The sequence below is a fragment of the Myodes glareolus genome, chromosome 5 (genome assembly GCF_982192425.1).
Source record: "Myodes glareolus chromosome 5, mMyoGla1.1, whole genome shotgun sequence".
Taxonomy (NCBI): Eukaryota; Metazoa; Chordata; class Mammalia; order Rodentia; family Cricetidae; genus Myodes; species Myodes glareolus.
In genome coordinates this window covers 22,702,166-22,724,802 of record NC_142030.1, presented here as the reverse complement: position 1 = coordinate 22,724,802, position 22,637 = coordinate 22,702,166, and the positions used below count along the sequence as shown (strand labels likewise).

At 41.4% G+C, this 22,637-nt stretch overlaps 1 protein-coding gene across 2 annotated transcripts in view; it reads left to right on the top strand.

The window, feature by feature from the left end:
* The first annotated feature begins 5,096 nt into the window (after positions 1–5,096).
* Positions 5,097–22,637, top strand: part of Cd84 (CD84 molecule) — a 36,429-nt gene continuing 18,888 nt past the window's right edge. Inside the window, exons 1-2 of one of the 2 annotated variants that reach the window (XM_048448910.3) lie at positions 5,097–5,304; positions 7,516–7,647. In XM_048448910.3, the coding sequence (XP_048304867.3) occupies positions 7,602–7,647 (46 nt within the window). In that variant the 5' untranslated portion in view covers positions 5,097–5,304; positions 7,516–7,601. The remainder of the gene's footprint in view (positions 5,305–7,515; positions 7,648–22,637) is intronic. The other variant, XM_048448909.3, reaches the window with a different exon arrangement.

Genomic DNA, 22,637 nt, shown 5'->3' with positions numbered 1-22,637 from the left:
AGGAAGTGTGTCACTGTGGTGGCAGGTTTTGGGGTCTCCTATGCTCAGGCTATACCTACTGTTATATGATATTTTGTTTGTGTTCTGACAAATAAAGCTTGCCTGGAGCAGAGTGTGGAGCTAGTCACTAGTTAACCATAGAAGCTGGGTAGTGGTAGCACATCCAGCACTCAGGAGGTGGAGACAGAAAGTGATAAGGTGGCGAGTAGACAGAATCTCAGCTTCCTCAACTGTGGAACAAGAAGGAAGGAAGCAACTGGCGACTGCTCCCGGCTCTTTGATCGTCCAGGATTTTCCCCCAGTATCTGACTCCTGGTTTTATTAAGATTAATTAGACTAATGCTTCATCTAGCACCTAAAACTTCACAGTATGGCTTACAGTCTCCTCCTGCTGCCTGCAAATCAAGATGTAGAACTCTCAGCTCCTTCTCCAGCACCGAGTCTGCCTGCATGCTGACTTGCTTCTTGCCATGGCAATAATGGACTAGCTCTCTGAAGCTGTAAGCCACCCCAAATTAAATGTTTCCTTTATAACAATTGCTGTGGTCATAGTGTCTCTTCACAGCAATACAAACCCTAACTAAAACACTGGCATGGTGTTAGGGAAATATTTGAGAGCTACATCCTGTTCTATGGTGGAGAGGGAGGGGGATCATTGGCGTAGGGTTTTTAAAACCTCAATGCCCACCACAAGTGACACACTTCCTCCAACAGGGCCACGCCTCCCAAGCTTTCTAACCCTATTAAAGTGATATACACCCTGGATCTAAGCATTCAAATATAGAGCCTATGGAGGCCATTCTTATTCAAACCACTACAATAGAGAACTGACCAACAGAGTTCCCAAAATAGAGATGTGCTGTCAAGATTTCTGTCCCACCTGGTCCCCACAGTCATTATATCCCAAAGAAATTACACAGAGGTCTACATTAATCATAAACTGATTGGCCCATTAGCTCAGGCTTCTTATTAACTCTTATAACTTACATTAGCCCATTATTCTTATCTGTGTTAGTCACATGGCTCAGTACCCTTTTCAGAGTGTAGTCACATCTTGCTTCTTCTGTGTCTGGACAGGACTGAAGAGGTCCCTCTTCCCAGAATTCTCCTATTCTCATTGACCCGCCTCTATTTCCTCTCTGGTTGTCCCACCTGCCTGGCTACTGGCCAATCAGCATTTATTTAAAACATAATTGACAGAATATAGACAATTGTCCCGCACCAGAGATGAAGACTGGGGATCCCTATTGGAGAAGAATGAAATCAGAAAGCAAAATTAGGGGGCCAGCGGTAACAACACACCTGTGAACCCAGTACTGGGGAGGCAAAGGCAGAACAATTACAAGTTCTGGACCAGCCTGGGCTGTAATAACAAGGTCATGTCTCAAAAGGATGAAGGAGATGTAATGGAAGCGGACAATATATTAATCTTTCAATGCTTTCAATGCTTTTATTGTTTTTCTTTAAGACAGGTTCTCACTCCATAGCTCAGTAAATAGTTCCTTCAGTTCAGCTTGCAAACTAAAATCAAAATTGTCACAGCCCCCACCACACACACACACACACACACACACACACACACACACACAATATGGGAGTCCCCTCTATGTGCTATGATTTCCATTAATGAATAAAGAAACTGCTTTGGCCTGTTGATAGGACAGAACTTAGGTAGGCGGGGAAGACGGAACTTCCTGCTGAATGCTGAATGCTGGGAGAAAGAAGGGCAAAATCAAAGAGAAATGCCATGGACCCACTGCCTGAGATAGATGTGTTGAAACTGCTGGTAGGCCACAACCTCATGGTGATACACAGATTAATGAAGATGGGTTACATTAGTATGTAAGAGTTAGCCAATAAGAAGTTACAGCTAATGGGCCAAGCAATGATTTAATTAATACAGTTTCTGTGTGATTATTTTGGGTGTAAGTTAGCCAGGTGGCTGGGAAGAACAAGTGGACCCCTCCCTCCTACACACAACTACACACACACACACACACACACACACACACACTTGTGTTTATCTTGTTACTGCATGCCAAGCTGCTTTTGCAATAGACAAACAGTATCTCTTGAATAAACAGTTCCAAAGGTCATTGGATGCTTGGGAGGATCTCAACAAAGAAAGGAGCAGAATTTAATTTTTTATTTTTATTTTGGAAATATCCAAGATCCAAGCACAGAATGAGAAATTCCCACAGGAGCATTCATGTCAGAGGCCCAGCCCTTCTTGGGTTGAACTCTACTGTCTGTTGTGACATGGCTGTAGTTGTGAGTCAGGGAACTTCAGGTAAGAACTGAAGTCAGCCCCAATTCCTTCAGCTGTTTCTCATATGGAATTACTTCCTGCAGTTCTGGAAATGAACCTGTGCACCCAATGAGTAATAATTGTGTCTTCTTCACTATTCAGTGCCTGTTCTTTTACGGGCAAAGGAGTTCCCAGCAGGAATCTACCAAAAAAATTGTATTGAAATTTTTAAATTTTGCCATAATACCTAATACAATGGAAATGTTATGCAAACACGGTATTAGGGAAATAGTGACAAGAAAAATGTGCATGTTCCATGAGGTGCAGTTATCTCCCCCACTCTCTCTACAATCCGTGGTTGCCCCCTCCCTGCTGTATCCTTCCTCCGTCAGTGTTCCCCTTTTGTATCTCATGTGTTCTCCTGTCTTCCACAGCCCAGCCCTAGAAGCTGTTCTTTCTCATCTTACAGGCACTAACCTCCTGCCTTCTCTTCACCCCCCCATCACTTAAGTACATAGATTTAACTGTTAGAAGTTAGAATAAGAAAGAGCATGTTTTTACATACAAGAGTAGAGTATTATACAGTGGGGGGAAAATAATGGCATCTTGAAATTTGCGGGCAAATGGATGGATCTAGAAAACATCATATTGAATGAGGCAACCCAGACCCAGAAAGACAAATAACATATGTACTCACTCATAAGTGGCTTTTAGGCATAAAGTAAAGAAAACCAGCCTACAGTTCACAATCCCAGAGAACCTAGAAAACAATGCAGACACTAAGAGAGACATACATGGATCTAATCTACATGGGAAGTAGAAAAAAACAAGATCTCCTAAGCAAATTGGGAGCATGGGAACCTTGGGAGAGGGTATAAGGGGAGGGGAGAGGAAGGGCAGGAAGTGGAGAAAAATATATAGCTCAATAAAAACATTTTAAAAATAAAATAGAAAGAGCACACTATGTTTGTCTTTCAGTGCCTGTTACCTCATGTAATTCTATTCTCCAGTTCCATCCGTTCCCTCACATTTTTCTTCACCTCTGAATACATTACATACATACACTATATTTTCATTAGCCATTCATCAGCTGATGGACTTCTAGGATGATTCCATTTCCTTGCTACTGTAAAGAGAGCATCAGGAAACGGATGTGTGAGTATCTCTACAGTAGAGCACTGAGTTCTTTGGGCATGTGCACAGGAGTGGAATGCCGGCTCATCTGCTAGTCCTGCTTGAGAAATGCTCACCCGAATTTCGACAATGATTGCACCACCTACAGTCCCACCAGCCGTCAAACATCCATCCCTCTTACGTCCCCTGCTGACCAGTACTTTTTACCGTTGGTGTTCTTGATGACAGCCTTCTGACTGGAGTGAGATAGGAGTCTCAGAGTAGTTACAGCTTGCATTTGCCTAATGGCTAAGGATATCAAACACTCCTTGAAACACTTGTTGGCCACTTATAGTTCCTTTGAGAACTATCTGTTCAGTTCATTTGCACATTTACTGAAAGGCATGGTATTGATTTCATTGTTTGATTTCTGATGAACTTCTATACATTCTAGATTTTCACCCTTCACCTGGAGTGTAGACGGCAGATTTTCTCCCAGTCTGTAGGCTGCTCACACCAATTGACATTTTTGTCGCTGTGCAAAGGCTGGGTCGAAGCAATCCCATTTAATTCTTGGGACTAATTTCTGTGCTTCTGGGGTTCTATTTTTTTTTATCTTATTCCTTTACCTATATCTCGGAACATCTCCCTCAGCAGCTTTGGCATTTCTGGATTTAATTTGGGGTCTTTAATCCATTAGAAGCTGATTTGTGTATAGGATGTGTGTTGCGCAGTAACTTCCTCTGAGTCGAAACATTGCCTCCTGGTGAGGGTAAGTGAAGTTCATGAGACTCCCAGAGTAAACAGCTCCAGAGTCTCAGGGAGCTCTTTCATCAAGATTCCCGAGACCTTTCCCAGGGCTTAAAGAAACAGTAAATAACAACTGGGGGTGGGGCAGACTCTCACCTGTGCAACTACATGCAAGTCATGTAGGGAGCTCCAGGACTGCAGCTTTAACATCATCGCTTAGGACAGGATTGGAATCAGCTGTTGTTAAGTCAGTCATCCATGCACTATATAAGTAACTCCATACCCACTAAAAGGAAAGAGAATGCACATCACATCTGTAATAAAGAGCCCATTCCAGGATCCTGGGAACCGATGGGAAGAGTCAGACAGTGGAGACAGTAAACTGAGATAAGTGTTAAGAAAGAAACTAACCATGCCAGAGGTGGTGCATGATGCCCAGTATAGAATATTGTTCCCCAGAGCATTGAGAAAAGGGGGTCCCAGAGCCTTGATGAACCCCATTTGGAACATGGATTTTATGAACTCGGGGAGGATTTGGTGGAGCTAAATGACTTGGACTGGCATGTAAATTGGGTTTACAAAGTGCTAATCTACAATAAATAAATTTATTAATCTACAATAAATAATTACAATAAATAAATAAATATTACAGAAAAAACAAAAAGAGGAAGAAAAGTTGTACTGACAGAAGGCATCGGTGTTAAAACAATGCAGACAAAAGGACTAGGCTTGTCCTGAGGTAGCATAATAATTCCGGAGTAAATTAAATTGTGTCCATCTCTCTCATACCAAAAACTATGTGCTGGGGATGGAAATTGTTTGCCTGGCCTGGAACGTTCCCAGAAGTCGGATGTAGCTGATGGCGAGGTCATGGGAGTGGCTGCAGTTGCTGTTCTGACCAAGAGCCTATCAGACCCAGCCAGGCACGGTGGTGACTGGCAAACCCGACTGCTCCTCCCCCACCCCGACCTAAACTGCTGGAGCTGGCCCCACTAAGCACACAGAGGTGAACAAGTGCATGAAAGTCCCTCCCATAGAGGTGTGCCAGGACAAGGAAACCAGACTGAGGAGGGAATAAAACTTCATTCTGTACTGGGGCTTGCTAACACTTTACCTTAGCTGCTAACGCGTGTCAACTGATGAGTCAAATGAACTACAGTGGAGTTTTGGAGAACCCATTCACCGTTTAAGAGGTATTATTACATGAGTTTGGCTTTTTGTTGTTGTTGGGGTTGTTTTGTCTTTGTTTTTTTTTTTAAATGCTAACTTCTGAGTATATGACAAAATTAAGAAAACGTCTTTTTAAAAAATCAGTAAAAACAATAGCTGTTTTGTATCAATTATTTTAAAGGTATCATACATGGGCTGGAATAGGGGCTCCCAAAAGCTGTAAGATTGTTAAATGAAAAATCAAGAACCAATGGTGGGTTACCTCTAGGAGTTATGACCCAGGGAGACCTTAGAGACCTTTAAAGTGATAAATACTATTGTCACTGTGTCCTAGTTAGGGTTTTTATTGCCGCGATGAAACACCATGACCAAAAGTAAATTGGGGAGGAAAGGGTTTGTTTGGCTCACACTTCTACATTGCAGTAACTCAAACAGGGCAGGAACCTGGAGGCAGGAGCTGATGCAGAGACCGTGGCGTGCCGCAGTAGCTTACTCCCCATGGCTTGCTCAGCCTACTTTCTTATAAAACCCAGGACCACGAGCCCCAGGGTGGCCCCACGCACAAAGGGCTGGACCCTCCTCATCTCCCCATCAATCACTAATTAAGAAAATGTCTTACAGCTGTGTCTTATGGAGGCATTGCCTCAGTTCAGGTTCCCTCTTTTCAACTAACCCTAGCCTGTGTCAAGCTGACATGAAACCAGCCAGGACACGCTGTTATTGTTTGTGTGAGTGAAAATCTTTGAGAAGAACAACATCTGGGTGGTTTTGACAGCATCAACAAAGATGAAGTGACCGTAGCTGTGTGGGCTTTTCTCTGTGTCTTTTATTATGTTCCACTGGTCCTCCTGTCTGGTTTTGTGTCAAGGAAATGAGAACATATTCATAATCGTTCTGTTAAAAATTATTTCTAGGTCGCTGTGATCAGGAGTCATTACTCCGGGGTGTGTAGTTTAAGGGAAAAATGGGGTTTTCCCTCATTTTTATTTTATAGGTACGATTGTTTTGCAAGTATGTCTGTGCACCACACGCGTGCAGTGCCTTCAGAGACCAAAAGACGCTGTTGGATCCCCTGAAATAGGAGTTCTAGACACTTGTGGGTGCTGGAGATCGAACCCAGGTCCTCTGGAAGAGCAGAGAGTGCTAACCACTGAACCCTCTCTCCTCCAGCACAAGACAAGTTATCTTGATGCTTTCATGTTATTTGTGAGCTGTGCACTGGAACTTGCTCAGGTGTCAGTTTCCCTTAGGTCACTTTTCTTGTTTCAGAGAGTGAGTGCAGTGTTTCGGAGGGATTAGATTGTAGTAGAGTTATAATTTATTTCTTTCTGTGCTGAGGATACTAAACTCTATCGCTCTCACCCTACTCCGAGAGTAGGAACCCATCTTCAATAGCAGTCACTACCAGAAATAGACCATTTATGGCTGGATATTATCTGACACCTCTCACGTTCCTTTCCTGGATCCTGGAACCCAGCCTTGCTGGTGCTCCTCTGGGACGGGGTACTTCTTGGGCTCTCTAATGGTGAGCACCTGTCTGGACCAGCTCTGGCTTTGAATCTGGCTGACACTTCTGGCTCCTACGCTGGATCTTGTTTGCCTCTGACTTCAGAGCCAGCTTTGGCTCTAACTCTGTCTTGCCATCTGGAAACGTGCGTCTGTCTTTCAGAATGCGTTTGACACACCTGCATTGTGCAGTCAGACTGGGTCTTGGTGTTGGTTCAACCTAGCTGGTCTTGTCCCACCAAGGCCTGCATGCAGTTCAGCTGTAGGGACAACTGATGCTGTTCATGAGTGGGGGAGTTAACTTACCTCGGTGACAGTGGGCCAGTAGGAGGGATAGTCTCGTGATTCAGAACATAATTAACTCTTTGGCTAATAATGCTATTTTATTTTGCTAAATTATCAATTCCTTTCAGAAATTGCCTCCAACTCACCCTAGCCTGGAATAAATGCCTCCACTCTCAGAGGTCCTTGTATTTCTTCTTGCTGCAATACATATCACCACTTACTGAAATTTCCTGTGTAATTATCAATCCCTCCAAAAAGGATAGAAACCCCACGAAAGAAAGGCGGTTAATTACATTATTGGTGTTGATCATATCATAATATGTCTGGCTCATGGTAGGCACTTAATAAACGTTTGTTGAATAGTTAGTTAACTAACAATTTATTGGCACTGGAGTCATAGTAAGAAGATCAAATTTTTACCCCGACTTACACTTCCTCTAAAGCTACCGGAAGCCCCAAAAGTGAAGTAAAACAGGCTGATAGCGTCTGGCGTTCATGCTTCCCCCAGAAGACTCCAGCCTGACCGGAGATGGCCCAGCAGCACATGTGGATCTGGTTCCTTTGCCTGCAGACCTGTAAGTTCTGAACCTTGTTCGAATTCAACTCCTACTGTTCCATAAGATTTTAGGAATTATGCTTGGGAATTCATTGACATGTCCCTTTGATCTATTTTCAACAGACCACCCTGGGCTTCTGTTTAAATTTTACTCAAAACATTAACTACAGGAAGAGCTTAAGATCCAAACTGTGTGCTTTATTTCTTTAAACCAATAAATCAATCATCTTCCTCTTGATATTTCAGCTCCTATTGAATGCTTTCGATTCCTGTTATTCTCTCCTCCTCCCCATGACCATTTGTCTGTGAGGCTTTCCACCAAACTATGTATTTGACTTAAGTTTAAGTTTCTCATGTCCAGCATCATGTCAGTTTGATTTTTCTTTTGTATTTCCATCTCTTTGTTTAATCCTCTCAGCTTAGCTGGTCTTGTCTCCACAATTTGTCTGGGACATTGTAAGTACTTAAAAAATGTTTTGTTGGCTGGGCGGTGGTGGGGCACGCCTTTAATCCCAGCACTTGGGAGACAGAAACAGGCGGATCTCTGTGAGTTCGAAGCCAGCCTGGTCTACAAGAGCTAGTTCCAGGACAGGCTCCAAAGCTACAGAGAAACCCTGTGTTGAAAAAAAAAAGATAAAAGATTGTTTTGTTGGATAGCTAATTAATTAATGATATGCACTGGAGTCATATAACAGAAAACACTAGCAAGTGGGATAAGAACCAACGCTTCTGTTTCTTTTCTTTTTCCCCCATTTTTTGAAAAAGAAATGTTTTGTTCATATAATATGTCCTGCTTAGTTTCCCTTCTCTAAACTCCTCCCAGTTCCCGCCCACATCTCCTCCCCCCAGGGCCTCTCCTCCTGTCTCTCATAGAAAAGAACAGGCTTCTAGAGATAACAAATGGGCATGACAAAATTAAATAGAACGTGATGAAACAAAAGCCATCAATCACACTGAAGTCAGACAATACAATCCAACAGAAGGAAAAAAGACCAAGAGCAGACCCAGACCCACTTACAGTGATATTTTATTTATGTTTTAATAAATAAAGCTTGCCTGAAGATCAGAGGGTAAAACTAAGCCACTGGAGGCCAGGCAGTGGTGTCACACACCTTTAATCCCAGGATTTGGGAGACAGAGGCAGGTGGATATGTGTGAGTTCAAGGACACCCTGGGCTACACAAGGTGGTGGTGCCTCACACCTTTAATCCCAGTGGTAAGGAGACACACACCTTTAATCCCAGCACTAAAGGGTAATATGAGACAGAAGAAGACAAAGGTTCAGGGCCCCTGCAGTCGCCAGCCTCGGCAGAGGTAAAACTTTTCTAGTGGTTTGGCTGTTTTGCTTTTCTGATCTTCAGCTTGAACCCCAAAATCTGTTTGTGGGTTTTTATTATTCATGCTACAGCAATTCTTTCACACACACCCAACAGCCTACAAAAAAGACTAAACTGAAGCCGGGTTGTGGTGGTGGTGTACGCCTTTAATCCCAGCACTCAGGAGGCAGAGGCCAGCCTGATCTACAAAGTGAATTCCAGGACAGTCAGAGCTGTTAAACAGAGAAACCTTGTCTCAAAAACAAAACAAAGCAAAATAAAACAAAAAGACTAAGCTTTCAGCTATAGCATATGCACAGAGGACCTGGCACAGCCCCATGAAGGTCCATGCTTGCTGCGTCAGTCTCTGTGAGTTCAAATGAGCCTTACTGAGTTGCTTCAGAAAGCCTTTCTCTCCTGGTGTCCTCTATCACCTCTGGCTCTTACACTCTTCCTGCCTCCTCTTCTGTGGGGATACCTGAGCTCTGAGGGAAGGGATTTGATGGAAACATCCCCGTTAGAGCTGTGTGTCCCAAGGATTCTCTCTCCACATAATGTCTGGCTGTGGGTCTCTGCATCTGTTCCCGTCTGCACAGGAAGAAGCTTCTCTGATGATAACTGAACAAGGCACTGATCTATGAGTGTAGCAGAGTATCATTAGGGGTCATTTTATTACTGGTTTTTTTTTTTTAAAAAAGTAGTGTTTGGTTTTACCCTAGGTCTCTGGGCTATCTAGTCTCTGGGTCACACAAGCAGTGTCCAGTATGGGTTCTATCTCATGGAATATGCTTTAATGAAATCAGACATTGGTTGGTTATGTCCACAAGTTCTGTGACACCATTGCCCTAGCGTATCGTTCATGCAAGACAGATTGTAGATCAAAGGTTTTGTGGCCGTGTTATTGTTCACTTTCTCTTTTGGTAGCCTACAGAGTACCTTCCCATACCAGAATACGGGCATAAAGACTCCATGTAGGTACCAGCTGAACTTCTCCATGTTCAATGAGTTGTGTTGGTGTTATCCTATAAAATGGGTCATCACTATCACTTTGTGGAGAACAACCCCTTGTCTTAGCAACAGCCTGGGTCATTTGGGGATTTCCATGAGACCCCCCACTTGCCCAATAACTCAACTAAATGAAACCCAGTCCTGGTATTCCTGGTACTGGAAGCCTCTTTTGGTGACAAGAGATAGCCAGTTGGGACTCTGTCACCCCACCAATTAGGAGACCTCATTAGGATCGCCTTGATATATTTTAGAAAGTTTCCACTGCAGTAGGTTTCCATATACTCCCTCAAATGCCCCTAAATTCCAGCTGTCTCTCCCACATCCACTCCCCTAACCCTATCTCCCCTCGTCCCTTCCACCTGATCCTTCTCTCCTGTTTCTGTCCCAACCCTCCCCCAGTCCACCCATAAAATCTCTTCTATTTTCCCCTCCCAGAGAGATTCATGTAATCCCTCTTTTACGTTCCTCTATACCTAACCTCTCTGGGTCTATAGATTGTAGGTTGGTAATCATTTACATATAAGTGAATTCACAAATAAGTGAATGTGTTATCATATTTATCTTCCTGGGTCTGGGTTACCTCACTCAGAAAGATTTTTTTCTAGTTCCATCCATTTGTCTATAAATTTCATGATGTCAATTTTTTCAAAAGCTGAGAAACACTCCATTGTGGAAATGCACTCCAATTTCTTTCCTCATTCTTCTATTAAGGGGCATACAGGTGGCTTTTAGTTCTTGGCAATCGTGAACAGAACAGCAATAAACATGGTTGAGCAAGTGTCCCTGTAGTAATATGAAGCATGTTTTGGGTAAATGGATCTTGAGGTAGATAGACTCCCAACTTTCTGAGGAACTGCCTTATCAATTTCCACAATGACTGTACAAGTTTGCACTCCCAGCAGCAATAGATGAGTGTTCCCCTTATTCCATATCCTCTCCAACATGAGCTGTCACTTGTGTTTTGATCTTAGCCATTTTGACAGGTGTAAGATGGAATCTCAACACCTTTGATTTGCATTTCCCTGAGGGGTAAGGATTTTGAACAATTCTTTTAAGTGTGTCCCAGCCATTTGAGTTTCCTCTAAAGAGAATTCTCTGTTTAGGTCTGTACCACATTTTTGAAACTAGATTATTTGGTTTTTTGATACCTAGTTTCTTTATATATTTTAGATATTAGTTCTCTATCAGATGGTGAGTTGCTAAAAATCTTTTCCCATTCTGTAGACTGCTGCTTTATCTGAATGGTGATGTCCTTTGCCTTACAAAAACTTTTCAATTTCACGAAGTCCCGTTTCTTCATTGTTGATCTTATTGCCTACATTATCTATGTTCCATTCGCAAAGTGTTCTCCTGTGCCAGTGAGTACAAGACTATCCCTCACTTTCTCTTCAATCAGTTCATTGTATCTGATTTTTAGGTGGAGGTCTTTGATCCACTTGGACTTGAGTTTTGTACAGGGTGATAAGTATGGATTTATTTGCATTCTTCTACATGCAGACATCCAGTTAGACCAGCACCATTTGTTGAAGATTCTTTCTTTTTTCATTGTATAATTCTGGCTTCTTTGATTCTTTATCAAAAATCATAGTCCATGGGTCTGTGAATTTATGTCTGGATCTTCAATTCAATTCCATTAATCAATGTGTCTACTGTTGCCAATACCATGATGTTCTTATTACTATTGCTTTGTGATATTACTTGAGATAAGGAATGGTGAGACCTCCCAAAGTTCTTTTATTTTTCAAGATTATTTTAGTTATCCTGGTTTTTTGTGTTTCCATATGAAGTTAAGAATTGTCCTTTCAAGATCTGTGAAGATTTGCATTGGAAATTTGATGGGTATTGCATTGAATCTGTAGATGTTTTTTTGTAGGATGGTCATTTTACTATGTTAATCCTACTGATCCATGAGCATGGGAAATCTTTCTATCTTCTGATATCTTTGTCTATTTTTTCTTCAATATCTTACAGTTTTTATCATGTAAGTCTTTCACTTTGCTTGGTGGAGTTAACCCAAGATATTTTATATTATTTGAGGCTGTAGTGAAAGGTGTTGTTTCCCTGATTTTTATAGGAGGGTTACTAATTTTTGTGAGTTAATTCTGTATCCAGCTACTTTGTTGAAAGTGTTTATCAGCTTAGGAGTTCCCCATAGAATTTCTAGGGTCGGTTATGAATACTATTATATTACCTGCAAATAAAGATACTTTGATTTCTTCCTTTCCAATGTGTATACCCTTAATCTCCTCCCATTGTCTTATTGCTCTGGTTAAGAATTCAAGCACTAATATTGAATAGATATGGAGAAAGTGGATAAATTTGTCTTGTTCCTGATTTTAGTGGAATTGCTGTATCTCTCCATTTAATTCTATGTTGCCTATGGGCTTACTGTAAACTGCTTTTATTATGTTTAGATATGTCCCTTATATCTCTGCTCTCTCCAGGACCCTTATCATGAAGGGGTGTTGTATTTTGCCAAAGGCCTATTCTGCATCTAATGAGATGATCGTGTCTTTTTTTTTCCTTTCAGTTTGTTTATGTGATGGATTACATTTATTGGTTTTGTATACTGAGTTATCCCTACATTTCTGGGATGAAGCGGCTTGATCATGATGTGTTCTTGGGTTCAGTTTGCAAGTATTTTATTAGGTATTTTTGTGTCTGTGCTCATAAGAGGAATTGGTCTGTAATTTTTTTTTTCTTTTTGGGGTCTTTGTGTGGTTTGGGTATCAGGTGAACTGTGGCCTCATAAAATGAGTTAGGCAATGTTTTTTCCATTTCTATTTTGTGAAATAATTTAAGAACTGTTGGTGTTAACTCCTCTTTGAAAATATGGTATATTTCTAGCCTGGGGATTTCTTTGGTTGGAAGACGTTTAATGACTGCTTCTATTTCACTGGGGGTTTATGGATCTGTTTGAATTGCTTATCTGATCTTGATTTAACTTTGATAAGTGGTACCTATTGAGAAAATTACCCGTTTCTTTTAAATTTTCTAATTTAGTGAAGTACAAGTTTCTTAAGAATTTACTTTTGAATCTCTGAATTTCCTAGGTGTCTGTTACTATGCTCCCCTTCTTATTTCTAATTTTGTTAATTTGGATATTCTAGCTCTGCCTTTTAGTTTGAATACGTGCTTACCTATCTTGTTGATTTCTGTCAAAGAACACTTTGTTTCATTGATTTTTTGGGGGTATTTTCTTTGTTTCTAGTTTATTGATTTCTGCCCTGAGTTTGATTATTTCTTGTGTCTACTCCTCTTGCCTGTGATTACTTCTTTTTGTTCTAACACTTTCAAGTGTGCTGTTGAGTTGCTACTGTGAGATCTCTCCAGGTGTTTGGTTTTTAATGTAGGCACTTAGTGCTATGAACTTCCCTCTTAGAGCCACTCCCAGCGTGCCCCATGAGTTTGGGTGTGTTGTGCAGGCACTTTCATTGAAATCTGGAAAGTCTTTCTTAATTTCTGTCTTGGTCTGTTTTTTTGCTCAGTAGAGAGTTGTTCAGTTTCCATGAGTCTGTAAGCTTTCTGTTGTTGCTGGTGTTTTTTATAGCTGGCTTTAACCTGTGATCTGATAGGAGGCAGGAAGTTATTTCAGTTTTCTTGTATCTATTGGGGCTTGCTTTTTTTCTGAGTATGTGGTCAATTTTGGAGAAGGTTTCATGAGGTGCAGAGAAGAAGGCATAATCTTTTGCATTTGGGTGAAATGTTTTGTAAAGATCTGTTAAGTACATTTAGTTTATAAAGTCTGTTCGTGCCAGCATTTCTCTGATTAGTTTTTGTCTGGTTGACCTGTCCATTGGTGAGAATGGGGTATTGAGGTCTCCCACTATCGGTGTGGGAGGATCAATCTGTGATTTAAGCTGTAGTAGTGTTTCTTTTACAAACCTGGGTACCCTTATGTTTGGACATAGATGTTAACAATTGCAATGTCCTCTTGGTGGATTTTTCCTTTGATGAGTATATAGTGTCCTTCCCATCTCTTTTGATTAGTTTTAGTTTGAAGTCTATTTTTTCAGAAACCAAAATGGCTACACCAGCTTGTTTCTTAGGTTCATCTGCTTCGAATATCTTTTTCCATCCCTTTACTCTGAGAAAATGTCTATCTTTGATGTTGAGTTGTGGTTTTTGGGTGCAACAGAAGGATGGATCCTGTTTTTACATCCATTCTGTTAGTCTGTGTCTTTTTATTGAGGAATTGAGATCGCTGATATTGAGAGATGTCAATGACAAGTGATTGTTGATTCCTACTATTTTGGTAGTGATGGTGTGTGTGTGTGTGTGGGTGTGTGTGTGTGTGTGTGTGTGTGTGTGTGCTTTTCTGAATGTAGTAAGTACTTGAAAATAATAGCCAAGTGTGGTGGTATACACCTTTAATCTTGGCATTTGGGAGACAGAGGCAGGGGAATTCCAGACCATTATGGTCTACATAGTGAGTTCCAGGTCAGTCCTCTACACATAGTGAGCTCCTGTCTCAAAAACATGTATATGTTAGCTGATTCTGGTGCTGTGTTTCACATTTGTGTTTCATGTTTTATTAAGAACGGTCCTGGTTCTGTTGTACAGAGATCCTGGGCAGGACTTAGTTGTTTGTGAGACGGTCTAAGGAAGCTAAACAGCAAAACAGTAGCAGTTTGAGTTTGAGTACAGGCTATTGGGATATTAAAAAGGAAACCAGAGATGAGATATTAATTTTGTCAGACATGCTCAAAACAGGGAGTGAGGCCTTGTTTTCAAAGAAGTCAAAACTATGGATCACCCTAAGTGTACCTAGAGTTATTTCACAGATAGTTCCGAAGGATACAATATGCTCTATACAATATGCTGCTTCCCTTGGTGGAGTGAGTGGTCCCTTCTATTCAGTGCTGAGCATGGATGGCTTTTCTGCCCCTCCCCCAGCAACTGGAGCAGTGAAACAGCCAAGAAGCGAAGGAGAACTCATATAGAAACCTGCATTCTTCTCTGACGTTACAGGATAAGGAAGGTGGAGAAGTGAGTTCATGGCTACTTCGTGCTGGAAAAGTCTTCTCCAAGGCAAGACTTACAGTCTTGTGCTCTGATTCAACTTCTCGTGGTTTTGTGAGCTCTGTGACTGATTATCCATGTGTCTTAGAGCCACTTAGCCTCCAGGAACAGAAGACAGAATAGTCTGCCACTCCCTCCTTGTTCATTCTCTCTATTAAGCCTTTCCTATGTTGGTTTGATTATTTTCCATCCTCCTCCCATTTTTGCATCTATCCACTCAACCCTTCCCCTTTGATTTTTCTCCTATTTCCCATCAATAAAAGCAAAGATTAACCATGTATGAAACAATCACTATATGTCTGACATAATTCTAAGTTCTCTATAATATCACTTTGTTCAATCCCATGGTACTCCATAAGATGGATTGTACTTATTAATAAGCCCATTTTCAGATGAAAATGTTGATACATAGATACTTAGAAGTCAAAAAGTGAGGAATTTTGTTTTAATCAAAATTTGAGTGTCTGCTAAGAGGAGCAACACTAGTAAAGCAATTGATGATCATGCCCCCACCTCTGTTTGAGATTTTGTGTTTTATTTCATGTTTTAAAGTATTGATTCAGAATAAGCTAAGTCTTAATAAAGATTACATAAAATAAAAATGTCTAGAAAAATGGTATACTGCTGTAGAGGGTTGCAGGTTGCTTTTTAAAAAACACAACTGTGACCTAAGAATTTCTATAATTATGGGGAGAGTGACATAGGATTTCTGTTGGCCTGCCCTTTCCTTCCTCATTGCTCTCAACATCTCTTGACTTATTTTGGCGAATATAACTGACTCTTATTTGAGTGTTGTATACTCAAGCTATGTCTGTTTGTCCGCCCAGGTCTCAAATATGGAGAGACCTTCTGGCCACACTGCTAACTCTGGGATGGAGATCAAAAAAGGATAGTTTAATTCCTGCCCCACCCCCCAAACAAGAACAAGAAATGTTTATTTAAAGGGACATGAGGAAACAAAGGGTAGGAGTGATTGTTAGGCAATAATTCAACCGTCCCTAGTTCCTCTCTAACATACCCTCTGCCTCACCCCAATGTCCCAACCTTTTCTTTCCTTTAGAGTAATATAAAGTATTTAGTCCCTTCAACAATATCATTTGTTTGAGAAATATTTATGAATGAGTATGTGCTATGTGTGTGTGGTATATTCCCATGTACACACAGGTGCATATGTGTGCACCTGCATGAGGAGGCCAGAGGTCAACATATAATGTCTTTTTTGAATGCTCTCCCCCTTATTTTGTAAGACAGATTCTCTAATTGAACCTGGAGTTCATTGATTCAGCGAGGTTGGATGACCAATGAGTTTCCAGGAATCTGCCTGGCTCTTCCTCACCCCACCCCACCCCACCCCCATGGTGCTAGAGTTACAGATGTGTGCTGGAGATCTGAATTCAGATCCTCGTGCTTACAAAGCAATTACTTGACAGGCTGAGTCATCCCTCCAGCCTCTTATTTGTTTTGTATTTAAGAAACAGTGGTCAGGATATGCCAGCCCACAGATATTAACTTATTTAGCTCTCATAACACTTTTTTATTAATTTATTTCTCTTACATCCCCACTGCAGCTTCTCCTCTCCTCCCACTCCTTCCTCTCCTCCCATCCCCCTTCAACCTACTCTTCCTTCCTCCTCCATATTTGCTCAGAAAGGGGCAGGCCTCCCATGAGCATCAACAAAGCATCTTGCAACAATTTTATGAGGTCAGTGCTATTTCCAGTGTCACTGGAAAGCTGAGGAAACTGAGGCATGAAGAACTAATATCCCGTAACACCAGTAGTCACAGCCAGGTGGTCTCAGTCTTAAAGGCAGGTCAACAGTGACTTACAAAGGGGCAGGCCAAGGATACACCTCAAGGCAAGATTTCCTGAGGGTCTCTAAATCCTTCTCCATTGGTACAGAACCTGGAGAGACCTGTCACTAGATCATCTAGCCCTCAAAGTAACTCCAAGGGATGGCTCTTCTCAGTTTCATTGACCATCTAGGATCCTGAGGCTTAGCTGGTTCAGTACATTCTTGGATGTCTAGCTAGTCAGCAATGAAGGGAGCAGGCAAAATCACCTTGGCCTAAGTACTGCCATTTTTACTTCAGACTCCATTTTACTTTTAGGGTAACATGTAGACTGGGCAAGCCCTAGGAGAGCTGCGAACTTTTCAATGGCTGACCAACCTCCTCCTTAGGCAACAGAATAGTCTGCTATGTCCCTTAGTTCTCTCAAAACATTATGGCTGTTCCTAACAACAGGAAGAAAAAAATACAAATGAATCTGATTGGTTGGATTGAAAAACTCCCATTTTGTGTCAGGTGACAGTGATGGAACACACAAGGAAAGTCCCTGATCTTTCGTCTGATTGTGAAAATTATGTCTGTAACTTGGCAACAAACGTTTGTGAATTTTGTTTATGAACCCTGCTTCTGGCCCCGTTCAGGGCTGCCAGGAGTAATCAGGCTCCTGAGTCACTGTTTTGGAAGCCATGATTGATCAGTGACCTGCTTAGGTGGTGACTTATTATTAAAGTCTTTAGAACCCATAAGTGTTGATTCTCTCTTTCCTTGTGGATCATAACGGACTGAGCGTAACAAGCAATAGAGTCTTGCATGGATCATGTTTCTTGATCTGCAGTTTGTAGCACTGTTGCTACGTTGTGGGTCCCCATTCTATAGATTCATGTGGATTTTCTTTTCAAACAGAGCAGATATTCCAGTAAAAGGAAGCTACAGTTTGCTGACTATCCGGTCTCATGAATCAATTTGAACTCTGACCAAGACCTAGAGACCAGTGAAAAGTTCTCTTTGGCCCTCATTTTTAGTTCTGCTGTTGTATTTTTCTCTCTTGTTGTTTATTTGCTTTATTTCATATTTCTATTGCTAAATAGAGAGAGTGATTGTACTCACAGCAAGAAAAGGTGTTCGTGTTTATTCTCCGCCCCCCCCCCCCATCCCCAAGAAATACTTTAAAAACCATCCACTGGTTATAGGAGAAACATTAGTGATGAAAAGAAAGACTCTTCATTCAAGTAGGCTGTGCTCAGGGAAAAGGGGGTGATGATAAATTAATACACATATTTGAGACTTTAAGTAGTGTTGTCTGGCACAAAAAGAAAACACAAAGAGTGGGTGGCTTTAGCATTGGTGCTCGGGTGTCAGAACACAGTCCATGGGGGAAGTTGTGTGAGGGGAATTATTGGTGCCTGTGAGAAAACTCCAAGGAAAGAGAACAAGAGACTTGTGATCTCCATCCTCCAAAGCACAGAACTGTTCTTGGAAAATGTTCTTGTGCCCCTCCTAGGCGCAGCAAACAGGAGTGGATTTGGTTCAGATGACCATTGCATTTACTGGGGTTACTCAGCCAAGCACAGCTTGTCCTTGTGATTGGTATACAGCTTGAACTTTATGAACTTTGCCTACAGGATGACCTTGCTTAAAGAATAAAAAATTATCTGAGGCTCTAAATAAAGTTGGCTACAATATGAGACCTTAGTCCGCCTCATTTTTAGGCACCATTCTGCAGGTCCCATTGCTTTTGGAGTGGTGACAGTCAGAAAAGCTCTCTCTGATGGGAGGATGTTAGAAGCAAGACCTACATAAGACAAAGGCATGCGGGAGGGTCTGGCGTGAAAGGGGACCGAGCAGACACATGAGCCGAGGTGAGGCACTCCTGGCCTGTACAGCTGTCAGGGGGAGAGAGAGGATGGCAGGTGAATGACTGAGGTCTGATCTGCCAGGATCTAGACGATGGTGAAGTCCATGAAAGGAACTAAGGAGACTAAGTGGTTTCACAAGCCCAGAGGACATGGTATCTGCTCTTCATAGAACCTAAGAAGCTCCACAACGAATTTCCCTCTGTCCAGTTAAAGACGGTCCAGCTCATCAAGTTCTCAACCCCAGACGGTTTTCTGACTCTTTTTCTGTTTCTTTATTCTTTTTCAAATGTCTTTCCCACCATTCCTGTTGTCTCCTTCCAGTGACAGCTTTGGGCAGCTACTTATTCATGGAATGTGTGTTTGTAAAGTCCGCCCATAGGTACAGAAGACATCACCCAGCTAAACACAGGTCACTGGCTAATCTACGGCCTAATCTGTCCTTCCAGGAGAAGGGCTCCAGCCTAAAGAGAGAGGAAGGCTGCCTTTCTCAGAGAGTCTGCCCACAGTGCTCCATCCATGCTGGTGTGGTCCCATGATCTCTACTCTATAGATTCCTTCCTCCTCAGAGCTACCAAATCATCATGACAGACTTTTACCGTGTGTTGTAGTACGAATATGAAATATCTGCCTCTCCTCCAGCCCCCAAACCCCATATGTTAAAGGCTTAGTTTTAATCTGCTGGGTTTGGAGAAGTGATCATATTGCAAAGGTTCTAACTTCATCAGTGGATCAATCCTTTGACAAATTCAAATACTGGGAAGTGAGAGAAACTAGGAGACGGGATCTAATGAGGAGACATTGATTACTGGAAGTTATTGCCTAGAAAGGGAGACCTTGTTTCCCGACTCATCTGTTCCTTCTCTGATTACTGGGTACCATGAGGAGGAAAGCTAGCCTCTAGCACATGCTCCTTGCCGTGATATTCTACCTTGCCTCAGCTTATAGCAGTGAAGCTAAGTAACTATGAACTAAAACCTATGAACTGCGAGTCAAAACAAATCTGTCCTCCTTTGATGTATGTTGCCTCTTCTAGCCCTTATCTCTTCTTTGGAAGCATAGTCTGCTTCTCACTCTTCCCATTTGTGGTCAGTCTGCTCTACGGGAGTTTGAAAATGAGATTGGTCAGCTATGATGTAGCTGTAGGACACCTCTTGACTTGGATTCCAAGGTTTCCGCAGCCATTTGATCTGCTTCATCAACCTCTTGCCGGCTTATAAGACCACATCTCAAACTTTTTCCACCAAAATAATTGAAACTACCGTTTATATGTACCACCCACACATTGTGCTAAGTGCTATTTCATACATTATCAAGTAGTTACCACATCTAGAAATGAGGAGATAAGGGTTTCAATAGTTTTTTTTTTCGTAATTATACTAATAGCTACAAATATATCTGAATTTAAAACACATACCCATTGTTGTCAGATTTCCTAGCCAGTTTGACCCTGATCTCCTTCTTAGCAGCTGGCCTCACCGCCCACATGACTGAAGAGGTGATGCCATCAGAATGATTATCTTTTACTTTATGTTTTATTACACTAAATGTTTACTATGCTGTAAGCACCTTCTGTGTGCTGTGCTAACAGTGTCCTATGAAACAGACGTTATTCCAGTCCATCCTGTGGTCTACTTAATGAAAGGGGTCACCAAATGAATACAAACCCACCCAGCTCAAACTCGCATCCCTTCCACCTCCCCCAGCAGGATAATCTGGCTTCCTGTTGGATTGTCTCACATGCTTTCCATTCTCAAAGAGCGTCAATACACTTCTGTCTTAGGGTTTTTATTGCTGTGAAGAGACATCATGATCATGGCAACTCGTAAAAATAAAAGGTTTAATTGGAGTAGCTCGCTTACAGTTTCAGAGGTTCAGTCCATTATCATCGTGGTAGGGAGCATGGCAGAGTGGAGGCAGATGTGGTGCTGGAGTTGAGAGTGCTACATCTTGCAGACACAGGAAGTCAACTGACTCACTGGGCAGTATTTCAAACATAGGAAATCTCAAAGCCCACCCCTACAGTGACACACTTCCTCCAACAAAGCCACACCTAATAGTGCCACCCCTTTGGGGGCCGTTTTCTTTCAAACCGCCACACCTTCAAAGATATAAAATTTAAGAGATATTTTCAGCTTCCATCCTACTTGAACACACTGAACTATTGTATCACAGACAATCCCTTTTTGATCATCTTGAGGCTATAGTAGGTTCTCTGTTGATAAGTAACCATCCGATCTACTTGTTTGCTTTGTTGTTTTTGATACTTTTTCTATTACTGTGGACACTTCTCACAAGCTCAGCTCCAGATCTAAACCTTACAGTTCCTGACTTTTAATCTTTCTATATCACTGACCTCAATACTTGGTTTCTCGTTGATTCCTGACATTTCTCAGGGGTCCAGCTACCATGACAAAATAAAGTATAAAGTAAAAGAGATGGAGAGAGCATCTTTTCCTCTCCTAAAAGAAATTGAAGCTATATATAATACCTTTACTTATATTTTATATTTGGTTGGCCTGAACTCGGTGGCACGACGACACTTCACTAGCAGAAAGCAGGATAATGTACTCTATTCTGGTGGTCATCTGCCCTTTTAACCATCAAGGGGTCTGTCACTGTGATGAAGGAGAGAACAAATATTGGAAAATAGCTAGCAGGTGTAATGAGTCTTTTTCTGTCCTGCTAGCCAGCTCTCAAAAGACATAGAGACTTTTTATTAATTATGCAGTTAATTATGTTTGGCCTATAGCTTAGACTTGTTCCTAACTAGTTCTGATAACTTAAATTAATCATTTATTTTAATCTATGTTCTATCACATAGATTCCACATAGTATTCCATCTGGCACTTCCTGTTTCCTCTTTGTGTCTCCAGGCATCTCCTGCATGCCTAGATCCTCTTCCTTTTCCTTTTTCTCCCCAAAAACCTCACCTATACCTCCTGTCTAGCTATTAGCTGTTCACCTTTTTACTACAGCAATCATAGAAATATATCTTTACACGGTGTGCAACTGTCCCACAGCAAGCAGGTTCTGTTACCATGTCCTTCCAACCAACAATACCTCTAGACCATACTTTCTCCTATAATCCTTCCTTCCAACTGCTTGCTGAGGTGGTCCAATCTCATCACAGATTCAACAGTTCTAACACTCGCCTTGTCTTTTCCGTTTGACATCTTTTTGCATATCTGTTTTCTACGTTTAATTTTTCACTGACACAAACCAGAAGCTACAAACAAACAGCAAAACAAGTGAATTGTATGAGGTGCCTATTTTGTCATTGCCCTTCCTTGCACTATCTCTCAAACTCAGCCCTTCCTTTCCATTCCTATTATAACTCCCATGGTTCATGCCTAGATGGCTGCATTAGCCTCTTAAAGTTCTCTCTGGTTTCTTCATAGCATATCTGTTTCCTCTATTACCAAAGCTTCTCATTCTTTATATACATCATTACTATTTTAAATTACCCCAACACGTTATTTTAATCTTAATCCTCAAAAATTTTATTAGATATCTCTACCTATTAAATAAACTCAAATTAAAGATTTTCCCATATCCCAACCTAATTTGTTTCTAGAACTCTCTCTCTCCCTCCCTCTCCCATCATGAAAATCTAGACTCAATTAGCATCAAAACTTGTGAACTTGAATTTAGAACCCAAAGACCTGAGACTCCTTTTCTTCCCACTACCTAGAGAATTCTGCTCTTTGCAATATGTTTTTCTCACAGCCATAGTTCAAAGTATTCTTTCTCTTTTTGAGATTTGACTGAAATTACCATTGATGAATGTCATTCATTCACCTGACATTTCCTACTTCATACTGCAAAGGAAAGTTATACACATGTGTATTATTACCCCAACTTGGTATTAATTCCCCTGAGGCTCAAACTTAGGGCCTCACATATGACGTGCAAATCTCAACCCCCTTTCAAGACATTTTTGTGCCACAAATGCTCTCCAAAATTGGATTTTGCTGAGATTGGTAATAATGTAATATTCAAGTCTCTGCAGCATGTAGAAA